The 19,068-nt window shown below is 41.4% G+C and overlaps 1 protein-coding gene across 2 annotated transcripts in view; it reads left to right on the forward strand.

The window, feature by feature from the left end:
- The window catches only part of arhgef4 (Rho guanine nucleotide exchange factor (GEF) 4), a 64,399-nt gene that overhangs the window by 22,184 nt on the left and 23,147 nt on the right, over positions 1-19,068 (forward strand). For both annotated transcript variants that reach the window (XM_044104563.1, XM_044104562.1), the window contains one exon: positions 15,998-16,149. In XM_044104563.1, the coding sequence (XP_043960498.1) occupies positions 15,998-16,149 (152 nt within the window). The remainder of the gene's footprint in view (positions 1-15,997; positions 16,150-19,068) is intronic.

Consider the following 19,068-nt stretch of genomic DNA (forward strand, 5'->3'; position numbering starts at 1 on the left):
TAACAGCACAAATGTGGTGTGTTCATATTTGAGTCAATAATAACATTGTTAGATCATGTAAATTGTGGTCAATAATGACCCTAAAATTGGACTGTGATCCCCTGATGGGTAAGCTAGATATTACCAGAGTTGAAGTTGGGGTCATGGTGACTGACTGCAGAGTAAGCTGTTACTCAGCTAATGAAGACCAAACTTTAAAAAAATGAAGCCCTCGCATAATTAATAAATCAAAGAGGTACTGGAAGCATTAGCTATCATCTTAGTGCTATTTGTTTTAATATCAGTTGTCATTTAATTTAATGTATGGAGCTACAGTGGTTCTTTATTATCACTAAAAGTCCTGCCTGTAAGCTGTATTTCAATTCAGTTCAGTTTATTTATGTAGTGGCAATTCACAACTATCTATTTGTTGAGACTTTTTTGTGAAGTCCCTAAACACTTTGACAACCACCGTCAGTTCAGTGTGTTCAAGTTGTTAAAGAGGAAAATAAACAAAACCCATCAAAGGAGGTGGAGCTCAGTAATTGGCTGCCAATATGTGTCGGCAGAGACTGATTGAGCCCAAATAAAAGGAGGTGGGGTGGAAAGAGGAGGTGTACTGATTTGATGGGCTACTGAGACATATGCGCTCCAGCGTGAGGAACGAACGAACGCCTGGTGTAGAGTCCAGGAAGGTGGATTTAGTTCAGAGGGAAACCTCTGCCTGCGCCTGTGAGTAGCACTCTGTCTTATCCAGCTGGATCGGGATGAAAGGGGCATGGCATGGCAGAGGAGCGAAGCAGTGCTGGAGCTTTTCTAGAGTCAGCTGTATGCTGTACACTGCAGATAGTTCACCTCCACCAGACGCAGCACAGCAAATTGGACCCAATCTGTGGCTCCTGTTACTAAAAGTGGCCACTCAACTTGGGACTTTAAAGACAATTGTTAGATTCTGTATTTTTTCTGAAAAAAGGAAAAATCTGTTTTACTGAGTCCATCATAAAGGTGAAGGTTAAACACAAAGTTAAAATCAATTTTTTGCTTGCTGTTTTCTTGGGTATTTGCTTCCCCTTGTATCTAGAACTGGGTTTAGATTCTTGCCACAGTAGCACTGTTGCCTTTCAGCAGGAAGGTTTTGGGTTGAAAATCCTGTCCTCCGATTTTTTTTTTTGAGTAAAGTTTGAATGTTCTCTCTCTGTAGGCAGGAATTCTCTGTTGGATTCCATTTTGGTTCAAGGACTATCCATACACTACTAAGTGCATCTTCAAGCATTCCTGCCTAGATCTGCAAGACAACTCTGCCGTAGGGCAGAAAAAAAATGGCGTAAAACTCAACTTCACATTCACTATGACATCTATAAAGAAAAACTACGTTACTATCATTTAACACTCAAACATGCAAGACAGGCCTTCCTTGCAGATGTCATAAACAAAAACATTAATAATGCTCGAGCTGTATTTGCAACAGTTGACAGGCTCACAAATCCTCCTATCACGTTACCACCTGAATTTCAGTCTATTACTGCCTGCAACCAGTTTTCCAGTTTCTTTTCAGAGAAAATTCAAAAAATCTGAGGATTAATCTGCACATCCACTATAAAGTCAGTACCAACGCTGTGCCCAAACAAAACAGATACAGGAAAAAGGAAAAATGACCCAATTTCAACTACTTAATTATAAAACCCTAGAGGAAATTATAAGTCAACTCAGCTCCAGTTCCTGCTGTCTGGATGTCCTACCCACACATTTCTTTAAGAAAGTTCTGCCTGTTGTTGCTACTGATCTGATCCAAATAGTAACTCATCGCTCTCATCAGGCGTTTTCCCCCAGGCTTTGAAAATGGCAGTAATCAAACCACTTATAAAAAAGAACAACCTGGACAAATCACTACTGCAGAATTACAAGCCGACCTCTGACCTCCCATTCATCAGCAAAGTTATTGAAAAAGTTGTGTGTAAACAGTTAAATAGCTTCCCAACGATAACCAACTGCTTTGACTCCTTCCAATCTGGTTTCCGGTCTCACCACAGCACAGAAACTGCCCTCGTAAAAGTGTTCAATGACATCCATATAAATACGGACTGTGGGAGAACCACAGTGCTGGTTCTGTTGGACCTCAGTGCAGCTTTTGACACTGTTGACCATGACATATTACTGAATGGACTGGAGAGTTGGGTAGGACTCTCCGGTCCAGTGCTTAACTGGTTTGAATCGTACATAAAGAACAGGGATTTCTTTGTTTCAATTGGAAACTTCTCATCAAAGAGGTCAAAGGTCACATGTGGGGTACCCCAAGGTTCAATCCTAGGATCCCTCTTATTCAATATCTATATGCTCCCACTAGCTCAGGTTATAACAGGAAATAATATTAGCTACCATAACTATGTGGATGACACACAGCTCTACATTATGATGTCAGCAGGTGACTTTTGACCCCATCCAATCACTGAACAGATGCTTAGAACAGATAAATGTGTGTATGTGCCAAAACTTTCTCCAGCTGAACAAAAACAAAACTGAAGTTATTATTTTTGGACCTAAAGAGGAACAATCTAGAACTATAGATCTAGAGTCAGTGCACAGCTTCAGTTATTACAACTAAAAACCAGTGATCAGCCCGAAACCTGGGAGTAGTGATGGACTCTGACTTGAACATTCAGAGCCACGTACAGACAGTCACAAAGACGACCTTCTATCACCTGAAGAACATTTCCAGGATTAAAGGACTAATGTCTCAGCCAGATCTAGAGAAACTCATCCATGCGTTTATCTTCAGTCGTATTGATTATTGTAACAGCGTCTTCACAGGTCTGTCCAACAAATCAATGAAACAGCTGCAGCTGATCCAAAATGCTGCTGCTCGCGTTCTCACTAAAACCAGGAAGATAGAGCACATAACACCAGTTTTAAAGTCCCTCCACTGGCTCCCTGTCGCTCAGAGAATAGACTTTAAAATACTGTTGTTGGTTTATAAATCACTGAATGGTTTAGCACCACAATACATTAAAGATCTGCTGCTGTTGTATCAACCTTCCAGAACTCTCAGGTTCTGGTTCTGCTCTGCATCCCCAGAACCAGAACCAAACGAGGAGAAGCAGCATTCAGCATCTATGCACCAAAAATCTGGAACAAACTTCCAGAAAACTGTAAAACAGCTGAAACACTGACTTCCTTTAAATCTCAACTAAAAACCCACTTGTGTATTCGAAACGTAATCAATTGCAAATTTATTGACGGAATCTGACTTAATTTTGTGTTTTTATTGTTGATTCTATGTTGCATTGTATTTTTGTGTTTGATTTGATGTAAAGCACTTTGAAATGCCTTGCTGCTGAAATGTGCTATACAAATAAAGTTTGATTGATTGAGTTTGATTCCTTGTGCAGGAAACACCACTGCTGGAGACAATGCTGCCAAATTCCCACCCTGTATAGATTAAAACTAATCCCCACTACAAAAGTAAGACCTGAATCCCAAAGCCCTGTCCTGGGAGTAAGACTCCAAAAGAGACTCAAGAACTCTAAACTTATTTCTTTTAACCTGCTGGCCAGGACAAACATTTGTTTCAAAAGTTTGACGTCTTCACAGGTGAACTTCTAGAAAGTGGTTTGCTTTCCCCATGTTTCTGCATTCCCATAGAGCAAGGGCGTAGGTTTGGTCTAAGTTTTGGTGGGGACCTTACAACTTACTGACCAACGACCATTTTTGACCAGTGTGGGTGGGGAGGGGGGCACCATATTGGCTTAATAACCCCCTCCCCCCAACCATAACCATAACTTGATCGTGCATCTTGTGTATGCAACCAGATCCAGTCATACTCTGCTGAATTTTGAAAAGGAAAAAGTAAAGTGTTCTTGAACTGATCTGCTAACATTACAAGCAAGATAAAAAGAAATATCCTCTGGATCTACTGATTATACAACAAACACAATTGCAGATAAGAACAAAAAAGATTCATAAAATAACAAATAAATCAATAATAAAATAAAATAATATATTGCACTAACAAAAAAATAAACATGAATAAATTTCTCTGTATTATTGCAATGTTTGTTGCATGCTCATGTGTGTCTGCCTTTGTCAACTGGCAAAAAGTGTTATTTAAATGCACCAAACACATGCCTCCGTCTGTCATTTACAGACACAAACTGCTGCCCAATTTGCTTGATATCCATGAGGTCCAGTGCTGTTTGATGCACATGGCATACACTGATGTTGTTAAGGCGCTGCTGGGTCATTGTCGACCTCAACCAGTTTTTCAGCCTTTTCAAAGCACTGAAGCTTCTTTCAGCTTCCGCTGAGGCCACAGGGATCACCAATAACAGCCTAGCAAGCATCTCCACCTGATTGAATAGGCCACGAACTTCCCTGGGCATCCCTCTCAGTATCTCTGCTGCTTCTGCACTTGATTTTAGTGGATGTTTGTTAAGGAACATGGAAAGTTGAATCCCCAGATTCTCCCTGTTAATCTCTGGGTACTCCACAATAGTGTCATTAACCTTACGGGTGAGGAGCACATCCTAAACCTGTTTGAATTTCTCCAGATCAGGTTGGTTGAATCTCTCTTTGAACTGCATATCAAAACAGTCCAAGACCTTGAAAAACTCACACCTGTAGAATTCCTCTGCTGTCTTTGGCTGATGATGACTAGCCTGACCAGTATATCTCCTGGGGGGTTTCCTTTGGTGAGGAATTTCAATGGCTTCAATCCCCAAAGTATCCACCATCTGCACTGACTTCTCAAACAATTCTGCAAACTTTGCATCAGTCCTTTTCTCCTGAATAGCTGATCTTACATATTGAACTGCAGTCTGCATGCCAGCAATGGTTTGGGAACAGTTCTGCAGGGATTTGTTCAAACACTCAAGCTCTCCGAGCACCTCTGTGGCTAGATTGAGGCCTAAAATGGTCTTCCCTTTTTGGAATCGCTCCAATAGACCATTTGCCCTAGTGCTTGTGTCAGAACCGAGTGAGGCCATTTCCTCCAGACTGTTTAGGATAGCCTCATATTCATTGAGGACTACCTGCACAGCTTGCCCACGGACAGTCCATCTTGTGGGACAGAGTGGTTTAACTGTCCTGGTGGGCCCCTCTGGAACAGTATGCTGTGCCAGAATGCCTAAATTTGCCAGATTGGTTGCTCAGTGTTCCAAGTTCATGGACCCACTGAAGTGTGTCACACAGTAAGGGTGAAGAATTGCATGCACATTGGGTAATTAAGTTGACACAATGTGCGCTACAATGTACATACAATGCCAGGGGCTGCTCCTTTTTGAGCACTGCCTGGGCGCCAGAAAAACGGCCTGCCATATTTGCTGCCCCGTCATATGTCTGTCCTCGCACACCTGAGATAGGCAGGTTCAGTCTGAGAAGCATGTCCAGAGCTAGTTTTGCCATCGGTTCACCAGTTGTAGATGTTGTATCATACAAGCCGATAAATGCTTCCACTGGCACTAGGTCTTGGTTAACATACCTCAGGCATATAGAGACCTGCTCTTTGCCCTGGATGTCATGGGTTCCATCCATAATGATAGAAAATTGGACAACAGGGAGGGACCTAATCATTGCAGCAATTCCTCTCACAATTGTGTGGCCAAACAAAGTCAAGTATTCATTTTGGCACTGGGGACCTACATAATCATGGCAGCGAGTCAGCCAGGAAGTTAGCACTGGGTCATCCTTTGCCTTTAACTTCACAAGGTGGAACAAGTTACCCTCATTTGAAGCATGCCCTCTCATTGCAATTGCCTGCCTAGCCAGATACCTCACACACTCCATAATTTCCACAAGACAGTGCCTGGCATCCTGCTGTGTTTTGGCTAAAGCACTGGCCAGCTGTGTATGGACTGGAGTTTGCTCCATTGCATTCAAAGTGACGGCACTTTGAATGCACTTGGCTGTGATTGCAGCCGAGTGTGAAGCGGCGGGGATGGCGATCAGTGCCTCCAAATCCGAAGCCATGGTCTTGAGCCGGAAAAGGGTAGAGTGCCTTCTCCGGGTCAGGGGGGGTGTCCTGCCCCAAGTGGAGGAGTTTAAGTATCTCGGGATCTTGTTCACGAATGGGGGAAGAAGAGAGCGGGAGATCGACAGGCGGATTGGTGCAGCGTCTGCCGTCAAGCAGGCGCTGTACCGGTCCGTCGTGGTGAAGAGAGAGCTGAGCCAAAAAGCGAAGCTCTCGATTTACCGGTCGATCTACGTTCCCACCCTCATCTATGGTCATGAGCTTTGGGTCATGACCGAAAGAACGAGATCGCGGATACAAGCGGCCGAAATGGGTTTTCTCCGCAGGGTGGCTGGGCTCTCCCTTAGAGATAGGGTGAGAAGCTCAGTCATCCAGGAGGGACTCAGAGTAGAGCCGCTGCTCCTTCACGTCGAGTGGGGCCAGTTGAGGTGGCTCGGGCATCTGGTCAGGATGCCTCCTGGACACCTCCCTGGTGAGGTGTTCCGGGCACGTCCCACCGGGAGGAGGCCCCAGGGAAGACCCAGGACACGCTGGAGGGACTATGTCTCTCGGCTGGCATGGGAACGCCTTGGGATTCCTCCGGAGAAGCTGGTGGAAGTGGCTGGGGAGAGGGAAGTCTGGGCCTCCCTTCTGAAGCTGCTACCCCCGCGACCCGACCCCGGATAAGCGGAAGAAGAGGAATGGATGGATGGATGGTGATGGCATGATGGTGTGCCCTCAAATTTTGATGCCGAGTAAAGCTCTCAAAAGCATTTTTCCAATTGCCAAAACCATTTAGGCAAAATGCAGGATCATGTTTCTTTTCTAAGGAGGTCGTTTTGATGGTAAAGGTTTAGACACACTCAAAACAAAGAACTTTTTGCATCGTGGGACTATAATGCAGCCATGGGAAGAGGCTAAACCATTTGGCCTGAAACAGCAACCTTCTATTGGGCAGCTGCTGTGCTGCAATGAATTTTACATCAGGCTGGTATGGCGCACTCCCCATGTCCAGGGCACTGCTGCCTTGACTTCCCTGGTCACTGCCACTCACACTGACTGCCTCCTATAGAGCAAACAAAGTATAACCTGGTTTGTATTCACACTAGCTTAACTTAAGACTAACACTTCAAATGCCATATTTACTGAGATAATTTCACAGTATATTACATATCTGAGAACTAACATCTCACCTGGAGCCCTGAAGCTCCAGCCACCTCTCCATCGCTCTGCTCTGCCCCTTGCTCTGCTGTCTGAGCATCCTATGTGAAAAAATATTACATAATTAACGGACCTATTCTACCTCACATTATGTGCTGACCATACTAAACACTGGACTTTACAACAAATGCGTTGCGTGATAGATATCTAACTTATGGGTCCACTCACTGTACTTACAGCCGAGGTAGTGAAATAATTTCCAATGTCTGTCGTCCTTTTCCTTTTGGGAGGCGACATGGTCTCGGAGACTCAAACTCAGAAGGAGACACGTTCTGTTTGTTACTGCGCAATAGCCAGCCCCGCCCTCTCCTCACAACTCCTCGGGCTGACTCCTGACCAGTTCTCTGTCTAACAGGTCCGGAAAATCTCTAAGGCCTGGGTCTTACCCTGAACACGATCTAAAAGAGATAATCTGTTTAAACTGGTGGCGAAAGAGACTCGTCTAGCTCTGGCTACCTCCTATCCAGAAGTTATGACCCTTTTCAGTTAAGAAACAATCAACTGAGTAGCCCTCACAGCTGCATAGCTTCAATAACCACTTCTGTTAACGGTAGTTCTCTTTCTGAAATATAACGGGCACTTGTTAACGGCTAGATTTTATTTAGTGACTAAGATTTCAGTCCCAGGGTCATTATTTACACTCACCAAAGGAAAGTCCGAAGCCACCACATTACTAGAATCATGTATACTGGTTTTACTATAAATAGAAGAACTTTGACTCAATTGACTCAATTAATTTCAATGTCCACAACCTAATCAGAACTTTAAAATATGTGTATTTATTAAGCAAGCTTTAGCAGGGAAAATGACAGGCATACAGAATTTACTCGAGGTTACCATACAAAGAAAATCAATAAAATTTAGATCAATTTAACCTTTCTCTAAAAACTTCCTTACACTGTCATCTGTCTATCAAATAAGGTTTTGGGGTGCAGCAAAACTCATACCCATCGGTGGAATTGGATCAGGGCAACAGAAATCCTTGTAGTCCTTGGTCAGAGTCTTTGTCTTTAAATCATAAATCCTCTTTGGAACCGAAACAAAATGAACTGTCTGCTATATCCAGCCGAACAGCTCGCAGTCGATCCTGTGACTTTTGTTCAGTTCCCCAAGTCCGTTGCGTTGTATTTTGAGATCGTTGAGTCGAGTGCAGAGTGCGTAAATCCAATGAGGAACCAAGAGAGTGGGTCGGTGGAACTTGTCCTCTGTCCGGCGTGAGATGATCCTCGGTGTTTCTTGCTTTCCTTGGTTCCAGGGCGTAGTCCTCTGCTGGTCTTCTTGCCGCTCTTGTGTTGAGTCTCAGCGTCGGGGACGAAGAACCTCGTATCACCTCGTTCTCATGTTTTTATACTTTTTCTCCCTCCCCGGGGAGTGCACCGAGGGAGAGAGAGAGAGAAAGACAAAGAACAGTCTGTGCGCAACTTCATGGTTGCGCAACCTGACCATCTGCAACTTGGGTCACAATGACCCGATTGTGAGATAATGTGCTTGTGACGTTTGGGACTTTCCGAGAGCAATAGACTCCAATTTGGGACACAATGACTCTATTGTGACATTATGTGCTTGTGACTTTTTGGGACTTTCCGAATTGCAACAGCGGCATATGTCAGCCTCCACCCCCCAACCTTATACTTCTCCTTTTGATTCTGTACTAACTTTAATCATACAAGTTCTTTCAATCATTAAAATCATATAAAAATATTAGTACATTAGATGATTTGATCCTAGTTTCTTGTTACAACATATAAAAATATTAGTACATATTCTTGTACAAAGAATACACAGTAAGCAATCATTATTAATCAACATACAGGGCTGTAGCAATCTCCTAGGCATTTTATGATCCGTTTTTCTGCATGAACCTGGACAGATCTCACATTTACATACCAGATTTCTCAACAGTTCACTTTCAGTACCATGGACCAAGCTTCCGTTCCACGTGTGGCCAGCTGGCCGCCGCCTGTTGCAGCCAATCAAAGAACGTAGATCCACGTTCTTTGAGCCAATAGCGGTATGGGTCATCATAGTTCATAACAGCGAATTTTAAAATGAATGCTACCACTGTGTAGTATATTGAAATATTAAACTAATCAATGTAGATTTTCGTTTATTTATTTAGTTTTTGTTAAAAAATACATGTGTTTTTTTTTGGTTTTTTTTTTAATATGGCAAAAATTTGTCTGGACTATTTTATATCCCTTGAATATTGGTCAGGACATGTCACGACCATCCATACCCAAACCTATGCCCATGCCATAGAGAGACAAGAGGTCTTTTGACACTTCTGTCTACAGAGGCCTGCCGTGGCACAGGGCTGGTTTCCATGCATTTATTTTTTTACTTTCTATTTTAATAGAATGGTGAGAGGACTCTTGCCTGGTCACCTGCATTTCCAGCTACCTTACCAACAGACCACAGTTCGTCAGGATGAATAACATCACTTCTGACACTGTGGCCAGCAACATTGGAACCCTGCAAGGGACAGTGCTGTCACCCAACCTCTTCACCCTGTACACCTCAGACTTCCATTATAACTTTGAAATGTATCATATTCAGATGTACGCTGATGACACTGTCATCATGGGTTGCATCAAGAACAACAAAAAGGAGTACAGGAGCTTTGTTGTCTAATGCCATAGAAACGTTCTACAACTAAACACTTCTGAGACCAAGGGACTGGTCATTGACTTCAGCAGGAACTGTCTTGAAATGCGGTGGTGATGTGGTGAAGCAGACGCTTGAGACCCAGGTAAAGATAAATAATTATGTTTTTAATGAAGAAAAATCCAAAATAGTCCAAAACACAAGGCAGCACTGCTGAGCAGAATTCAGGGCTCAACACAGGTTGCACAAGGTACACGAATGGACAGAGAACTGCAGACTGTGGCAACATCTTTTTCCTCTTCAAAATATCTTTGACATCAGAAAGGGAAATCAGAGTTGATCACAGCTCAGCTCTGATTGTAGTTCTCAGAACTGGTCGTAAACTGCAGTCAATAACTGATAGGAGAGGAGGAGGTGGAGCTTGTGCAGACTTATAAATATCTTGGTCTGTGGCTGGACAACAAGGTAGACTGGACAAGCAACACCAAGCAGCTTTATAAGAAGGTTCAGATCAGGATGTAGAGATCCTTTAACATCTTTGGAAAGCTGCTGGGTTGTTTTATCAGTCTGTTGTCACTGGCATCTTGTTATACGCTGTGGTGTGTTGGGGACCTTTCCATGCTAGAGAAATAAGTCAGACAGACTGGCTCAATGGTTGGCACAAGGCTGGACTCTCTGGCAGCAGTGGCAAAGAGGAGAACCCTACAGAAACTCAAGGCTATTATGGACAACACCAGCCAGGAAAGCAGGTTCAGTGGGAGATTGCTTCTTCCAAAGTACAGGACCAACAGGCTGAGGAACTCCTTTGTCCCTCGTGCAATGAAACTTTTCAACTCTTCATTGGAGTCTGGAAGAAGGGCTAACAGGAGTACAACAGAAACAGAAGGACTACAGGATTGGGCTGTTAATGTACTTAAAAATTTTAGTTAAGTATTGATGTATTGTTTGATGTGTTGGTGGTGTGTAAGAGACAGGAACTATAGTTTCCCTGAAGGTAAATCCCAAAGGGATTAATAAAGTTTTTATCTATTTATCTAATAGTCAGTATATTACAAAATATTAATATATAAATATATATCAAATCACAGTCTGTTAAATGTGTCAAGAAAACACAAAATAGAATTAGAACTGCAAGGAGTTGTAATGGTATCCTCAACGTCCTGAAAATAAATATCCTGCTGAACCTAATGTGAGGCATTGTTCTCTATTGATGTCCACAGTTTGCTCAACTGTGTCTTGCATCACTTCCTTCAAGTAAGTGATGATTGTATTTGAAGAGGATTTAATGCAAAACTGTGTGAAACTGAAGCGAGACAAAACAAAGTATCTGAATCATACTAAGGCTGAAAAAACATTACTTTATATAGATATGATTGCTTAAAATGTTCATTTAATTTAAACTTGGAATTCCACATAGATAAAGTTAGACAAGGCCTGAATATTTTCAAGTTCAGACATGTTGCTCGCCAAGATATATGTGGATATGGCTCCATCTTGTGGCTTGATAGAATTACTACATTATGGTGCAGAGCTGGGCTATCACGATAATTCCAGTAAAAATCTGGCCCGGGAAAATACATTTTATCGTGATGTGTGTTATGTTTGAAAACCAGGACGAAGTAAAAGTACAAGCGACAAGGAACTCTTCTTAACAGCATTTATTCTTAACTTGCTCTGCAGTACACCAACATCAGGTATTCCTTTCCTTCATATTATCTCTTCTCTCTACAATCAGTACTATTCTCGTACACCACCTAGTGGTAGACACAACAGTCCCCCTTACTTGAAAAGATTGCATGTACCCATTTAGCATATGACTAAACATCAACCTTATTTAACGGTTTGAATGTCACAAATATAACCTTAGCTGAAATCAAAGTAGGTGGTTACTTAAGTATGCAAAACCAAACAAATATATTCAGTAACCCTGTACTTCTTAAACTCTAACACTTGAAATTACTATAGAACAGAATAACCAAATGTAACTATTATTATAATAAAGTCCAGGTATTTGCAAGTCAGATTGTACCACAATCATTTACGTATTTATTTTTCTAACTTGTTTGAAAGTCCTTGAACCACACAAGTGGAGCAACAGTTCTAGCACATTTCCTTTGCACCACAGGGTCATGCTTTTCTGGTTTTAGCATTTTAAATGGGATATCTGCAGAATAGCATGAAAGTCTGGCAGCATTCCACCTTTTATTGTCACTGAGTACATAAGTTCTTCCAATTTGCTTTTCAACAGACAGTGGTGGAGTAAATCTTGATGAGCCTTTGCAAACATGATCAGGTCTTTTTACCCTCACCATGTCTCTGGGTTTGAATGTTGGTTTCTTTCTTCCATGGTGCTTGTCAGTATATGGTTTAGTCTTAATAGTTTACTTTCTGCATGTGTTCAGCAGTCAGGATTGATTCCTTAAGAACTCTATTCCGTCTTTAAACAACACCATTGCACTGTGGATGATACCCACTTGTACGCAGATGAGATATTACCCTTTCTCTGAGAAAATCCGCAAAAGAGCTGGAAAGAAACTGCTGCCCATTATCAGTGACTATGTAGTCAGAGTTACCCTCTCTGCTGAAAATAGAGTGCAGAAATGTGATAACATCAATAGTTACAGTGTGAGAAAACGCCACCTCTGGACATTTGCTGTAATAGTCCACTAATGTTATTGCAAATCTACATGAAGAAGCAACAGTTTCAAAGGGACCCACAATGTCCAGAGCCACTTTCTCCCATGGTTGTCAGGCTGTTCATTGGGTTGGAGAGGAGCAGGAGCAGTTTGAGCAGATTTGTTGTTCATTTGGCAGGTCGTTCATGAAGAAATAACAGACTGAACCATTTTGTCCATCTGAGGGCACCAGTAGAGGTCACTAAGTCTCTGTTTTGTGCTAACAAGACCTTGCTGTGTTTCATGTGCTAGATGAATGACAGTAGCACGTAAAGCAACAGGAACGATGTATTGATGTTCACCTCTCATGACCAGATCCTGAGATGCAGACAGTTAATTCATAATGTAGAAGTATGGTATTAAGACACGGTCCACATCCTTCTTGCACGTAGGCCAGCCCTTCTCTATCTGTCCACGGAGGAGTGTGAGGTCATGGCATTGAGAGGAAGCAGAAGTGAACTCAGCTACAGACAGAGCTGACATGATGGATGCAAGGAGTAGAGTCCATAGGGAGTGGCAACCATGACAAACAATCTGCAGCCTGATTTTGTAATCCAGGCCTGTAATCCAAATCATAGGTGAAGCACAGTAAACGTGCAGACCAATGTACGACTCTTATTCCAGCACGCCCAGTGCCTTTGGTAGCGAGTAGTGTTGTCAGTGCCTAATGATCAGTTCTTAGTGTGAAACGTCGGCCCCAGAGATAAGACCTCAATTTTTCCACAGCCCACACACAAGTATGAGCCTCCTCTTCCACTGTAGAGTATTTTCATTCTGTAGGGGCCAGAGTTTGAGATGCAAATGCCATAATTTTCATGTTCAGTATTATCTGGTCAACACACCACCCAAAGCATAGTCTGAAGCGTTTTAGGTTCTCTTAAGTCAACACATAGTGGTGACAATGGTTGGGAGAAAAGGGTCCAAAAGAGCCAGAACAGGACTGTTCGGAAAAATCTCTTAGTTTCTCAAAGCTTTGATCGGCCCCTTTAGTCCATATGAAAGCAGAGTCAGGAGTTTCTCTCACTACAAGCCTGTATTGGTTTCACTACTGTACCAAAATTGGGAAGGAATTTACTGTACCATGAGACCAAACACAGGAAGCAGAGCAGAGATGGTAGATCATGTGGTGGTGGTGCATCACGGACAACTGAACTATGGTCTGGATCAAGAAGGATTGCCATAAATCTGAGGTTGGAGCTCATTTAAAAACTCACCCATGTGGAGAAAAGGGTGACTATCAGTAGCAATAGCTTTATTAGGTTCTCTTAAGTCAACACATAATCTTGGTTTGCCTTCTTTTTTTGTTGGGACCACAATAGGAGAAATCCAGGGAGAAGCATCAATCTGTTCGATAATGCCCTCCTTCATAAGCGGGTGCTGTTCTTCTGACATAGCTTCTCATACTGCAAATGGAAAATGTCTGAGATTTTGCTGAACTAGGACTGCATCCTCACATACTTTAACTTTGTGCACAAACCCAGCAACACAGCCAATAGAATCTGAATCTGTCTTTGTTATCAACACAGGTGCAGCAGAAGAAGCGTGTTCAGGAGGTGGAACATGGGTTGAATGATGGCTAAATGTCCATTTCAGTGCTTTTATTAGGTCCATTCCCAGTAATGCAGATCCTCCTTGAACCACATAAAAAGAAGCAGTGTTGTTGTCAAGGGTAACAATTGCTTGTTTTCCGAGTTTCTGCAGTCTCAGAACCCTGATAATAACGATAATGGAAACGTATACAAAAAACAATAGGGTTTCCTGTTCCGCTGGTAGCAGGGGAATGACCATACCTTTCATTGGCCGTCTGCTTGCTCCCGCAGGCTCAGAACCCTAATGAAATTTATAATCAATTGTAGCTATATAAAATAATGTTTTCTGGTCATAGTATGATTTCTATACTGCTTTGTATTCCATAATATGATTTGAATATATTGTTTTGTGTTTTGTGTCATTTGACTTCCACACTTCTTTGCATTAAATCCTCTTCAGTTGGAGCAGCAGTCTGTTCCCGGAAGAAAGTGGTGCAAGACATAGTTTAGCTAATTGGATCCTTGTTCACACTGGGTGCATTTGCACCCACTATGCAAATGTGCATTGGTGCAGGACTGTCCTGCATTTGAAAGCTCTTGGAGCAGAAAAAAATTCCTGAAAAATTGCCTACTCAGTCAATGTGCTCTGGTGAAGCCCAGGTCAAGACAAGTGCAGGAGTGGGGAGATTTGATGAGGGGAAGGTGCAAGGGGGCAAAGAGCCCATTGTAACTGATTGCAGTTCTAGTTTCTCTTTTTTTCTACATGTACAAAAATAGAAAAGATACCTAAAATTTAAGGTTCTCTTAAGTCAACCTTAACCCTAACCCAGTTTGTGCTAAAATTCTCTAAATAACACCAAATAACCAAACTTGCTTCTCCTTTACAATGGATTTTTTTTCATGCTGTCCTATTGAAGTATACATGTAGAAAACAGCATTAAAAATTAAGAGCACATATTATTTACCCAGTATAAATATTCTGTCATTGTTGAAGCTGGATACCAAATAAAAGTTGTAATGAGTTACAGTTGGTAGGCTGCAGTAGTTTTTTTAGTGGAGAATAAAAATAATAATAATAATAATAATAATAATAATAATAATAATAATAATAATAATAATAATAATAATAATAATAATAATAATAAAGACCAAAAACAATAGGGTTTCCTGTTCCTGCTCCTGGCTTCTGTGGATATCTTACTCAGAACCCCATAAAATGGAAAAATGGAGTAAAAACAACGTGGTTCCCTTCTCCACTAGGAGCAGGTAAACAGCCACACCCTCAATTGGTCCCTGGTTCGCTCACATAATGCAACATAAACTCATAACACAATCAAAAGCTTTTCCCTTTGTTTGTTTGATTGAAAGTGAAATCAAAGGTTGTTTGACACAACTGTTTCTATAAAGGTGATTCCTTAGAATATAAACTGGCTTATGAAACAAGTACCATGTAAATTTGTCTTTTTTTTTTCTTTTTTTTTCTTTTTTTACCAGAAGCTGAAATAAGTTTTATAAATGTATGTAAATGTATATGTTTTAAATGCTGGTACTGGGACATTTTGATACCTAAAATTGTCAAATATATATATAAAGTAATATTTATTTAAAGTCTTGAATAGTATGGAATTCTGTCAAGAAATGTGTGTGTACCCTGAAATAGAGATATTTATATTTATATTAATTTATGTGGGAGTATAACTTGCATTGTAAAAAAAACAAGCTCAGTACTTTTTAGCCATATAGTTTTCATATTTATTCATAAATTCTCAAATTTCTTTGGATAATTTCCAATGATCTTAGTAGTTACTGAGATAATTTATTCAAATAAATGTTCTGAAGTTATTTGGATACTTTGATGTGTGAGGCAACAAAGGCTTGTGGGTGAACATTTCTACATTAAAAAACTGTGGTTTTGCTCATCACTGTAAGTTGATCTACTATGTTTTGGCTTGTTAAAATGTTGAAACCGCTAATTTTACTTTCCCTGGTTTTTTTTTGTTTGTTTGTTGTTTTTTTTGACTTCTCACTCCTTTCCTTCCCTATATCAGCGTTGGTTTTTCCTAATGGGCCATCTGAAAAGGTCGGGCATGGAGACGAATTCGGCAGTGAGGAGGATTTCTTGTACAAAGAGTTTTGTTCTTCTGGACATCGATTTGGACACCCAGGAGGAGGTGGGGGAGAGCAGCTGGCCATTAATGAGGTACTTATTTTGGAGATAATTCCCTAACTGGTAAATTATGGGTTTTCACCAGTATCAGGACCAACTCACAATAGCTATTAACATCTTATCTCCATAATAAAGAACAAGTTGCCAGGAAAATTCCTCCAATTTAAAAATGAGAAGTTCCACAAGGGTCTGTTCTCAGGTGAAAATCTTGAGTAAGTTATTGGGTAATTATGTGCATATCCTGAGTTTTTGGTTTCAGAAAGTCAGATAGCCATTATGCTGAGTTAAGTCCCTTCTGCAACTTACTCTGTGAAAACCCCCTGAGAAGTCCCCTCTGAGAGATGCCTAATTTAAGATGTGCATGTCCATCTCTTACTCAGTGTTGCTAGAGAGTTATGCTAACCCTTAACCACAAATTTTATTTTGGAACAGAGTTTTTAGACCCTATATGACTGTAGATCATTGTGACTTGAACATCTGTAAGTAACTATCTGAAAACCATGGGCAACCCTGCTGTACAGTGTGTCTTTACGGCTCACTGTTAGTGATCAGCATCACTAACAGTGTTTAAGTATTACCCACATTTGAACATAGACAACATATGTGGCCTACAGGCTACTTGTTAACAAGCTTAATGTGCCAAATCGGTATTAGCTAATCATCTTTTATCTAACAATACCTATATTGAACAGCTTTACTCACCTCAGCATGTTAGTCTGGGGAAAAATTGTGCAAATTTCTTTACGTTTTGCTGGCTTGCTGCAATGATTCTTACACATTTGACTAGCTCTGCACAGCAGCAGCAGGTCTTTGCTGCTTCTCCCAGTGCAAGCGTCTCAGCGTTCATGTTGCGTTTAAAGGCGGCTCAGAAAAACAGGTCATGACTTGTTAATGATTAAACAGTTGTAACGGCTGAAAAAAACCACAGCCCCTACTGTATCAAATTGATATAGGAATAACAGGGAGTTGGTCATTCTGAGGTAGAAACAACAAACAGCTTCCAGTCCAGGGGGGGCCCGGCTGACTCTGTGCCGCCGGGCCTGCCTTTCTGTACGGAGCCCTCCAGGGGACATGGGAAATGTTGTTTTTCTTTTGCATTCCCTCTAAAAACCTCCCGCAGTAGTTCTGAGTTATTATCATGATAATAACTCCGAGTAATGAGTCATCTGACAGTTTTGATTATGTCTCTATTATGTTGGTCTGAAAGGTTTAAAGGGCCGTTTTAATGTGCAGTTCCACCTCAACCTAACACAAACAGACATAAACATGCAGTGAATAAATCAATTTTCAATCATTTTTTGCACCAAACAGTTAATAACAAACAAGTTTACACCGAGACTCTGTAAGAGCCATATGAATGAAATAAGTAGTTATTGATATGACAGGAGCATGCAGCTTTGACACTGGGGTGGTGGGTGTGTCCATGTGGGCGTAACTGTCATCAAGTATGAATGGGAAAGCAGCTGACCTGCTGGCTTTGTGTATATGAGGAAGCGGGTGATAGGGGCGGTCAGACCTTGCAAACTTTGGAGCATGATAATCAAAATGGAATAAATCGATAATTGTGACAGAACAAAGAAATGGTGTGGAGTTAATTGATACGAGTTAACCCAGTGCGGCCCTCTGTAAAATTCAGCTTGATTAAAAGCAGAACTCACAATATACTCAAGGGGAATTTAGGAATCAGCTAAAATGTTACACCATTTAATTTGATAAGAAAATTAATATCCAACCACTCAATATGAAATTTGTTGATTTTTAGCAACAATGATATATTTTTGAAAAAAAATGGAAATAATAAGGTGGCAGCCCTCCTTGGGTTGCCACCTTATCGTGGTGGAGGGGTTTGAGTGCTCCAATGATCCTGGGAGCTATGCTGTCCGGGGCTTCATGCCCCTGGTAGGGTCACCCAAGGCAGACAGGTCCCAGGTGAGGGGTCAGACAAAGTGCAGCCCGAAGACCCCGATGATGGAGACAAACTTTGGACTATGTGTTCCCTCGCCCGGGAAAGCTCAGTCCATTTTAAAAATGTGGTTTAGAACTAATAACTTATGCATTAATCTCTTAACCCACATATGTCAGAGTCAAGGCCCGCGGGCCACATCCGGCCCGCGAGAAGATTTTTTACGGCCCCTGGGATGATCTTGATTTATTATTAGAACCGGCCCGCAGACCGCAGCAAGCCGGCACCCCCTGCCTGAAAAAATATCTTCCTTATTTGAACTGTAAGTAGTTCTTTAAATGTTCTGTGAGATGATGTACTTACCCATGTATCCATAACAACCGGAACTTTCAATATCCACCAAGTTATTGCCGAAATATACCGTCTATTAAATGAGTGCCCCCCGGATTAATTACACTTTCTGCAGCTGCAGCTGCGAAGTTACCGTATTAACCCGATACTTGCTGGAATGTGCAACGTCTCCCCTTTCAGAAACCGTTGGAATTTTTCCACTTAGCGCCACGTGGCGGAATTACGGTACTGCAAATTTAGATGTGTCACGTCCGTCTAGAAGGGTTATTAGCACAGCAGTCGGTAAAATTAACTTTCAGATACCCATCAAAAATGGCAAAAAGGAAGGTGGACACTGAGTTTAATATTTGTTTTCACTGCATGTTACTTCTCCTTGATGAAAGTGTTGTTTTTGATTAATAGATTTTTGCACTTTATTTTATTGTATTTCAATCCAATTATATTTTAAAAATATTTCAGTTGTGTCTGTTGAAAATTAAAGATTACTGACAGAGCCATAAGAAAATATTGCTTTATTTATCTGATCATATTGGAATATATTTGTTAGGTTTTCAGTAGGTTCAATTAGGTTCACTAGACTATATGCGTCATTTAAAAAAATTTCAATGAACATTCGATCAGTCCGGCCCTCGGCTTGTAGCTAAATTTTTTATTTGGCCCTCCGTCCATTTGACTTTGACACCCCTGTCTTAACCTTT

Source organism: Gambusia affinis, linkage group LG21 (assembly GCF_019740435.1).
Source record: "Gambusia affinis linkage group LG21, SWU_Gaff_1.0, whole genome shotgun sequence".
Lineage (NCBI taxonomy): Eukaryota > Metazoa > Chordata > Actinopteri > Cyprinodontiformes > Poeciliidae > Gambusia > Gambusia affinis.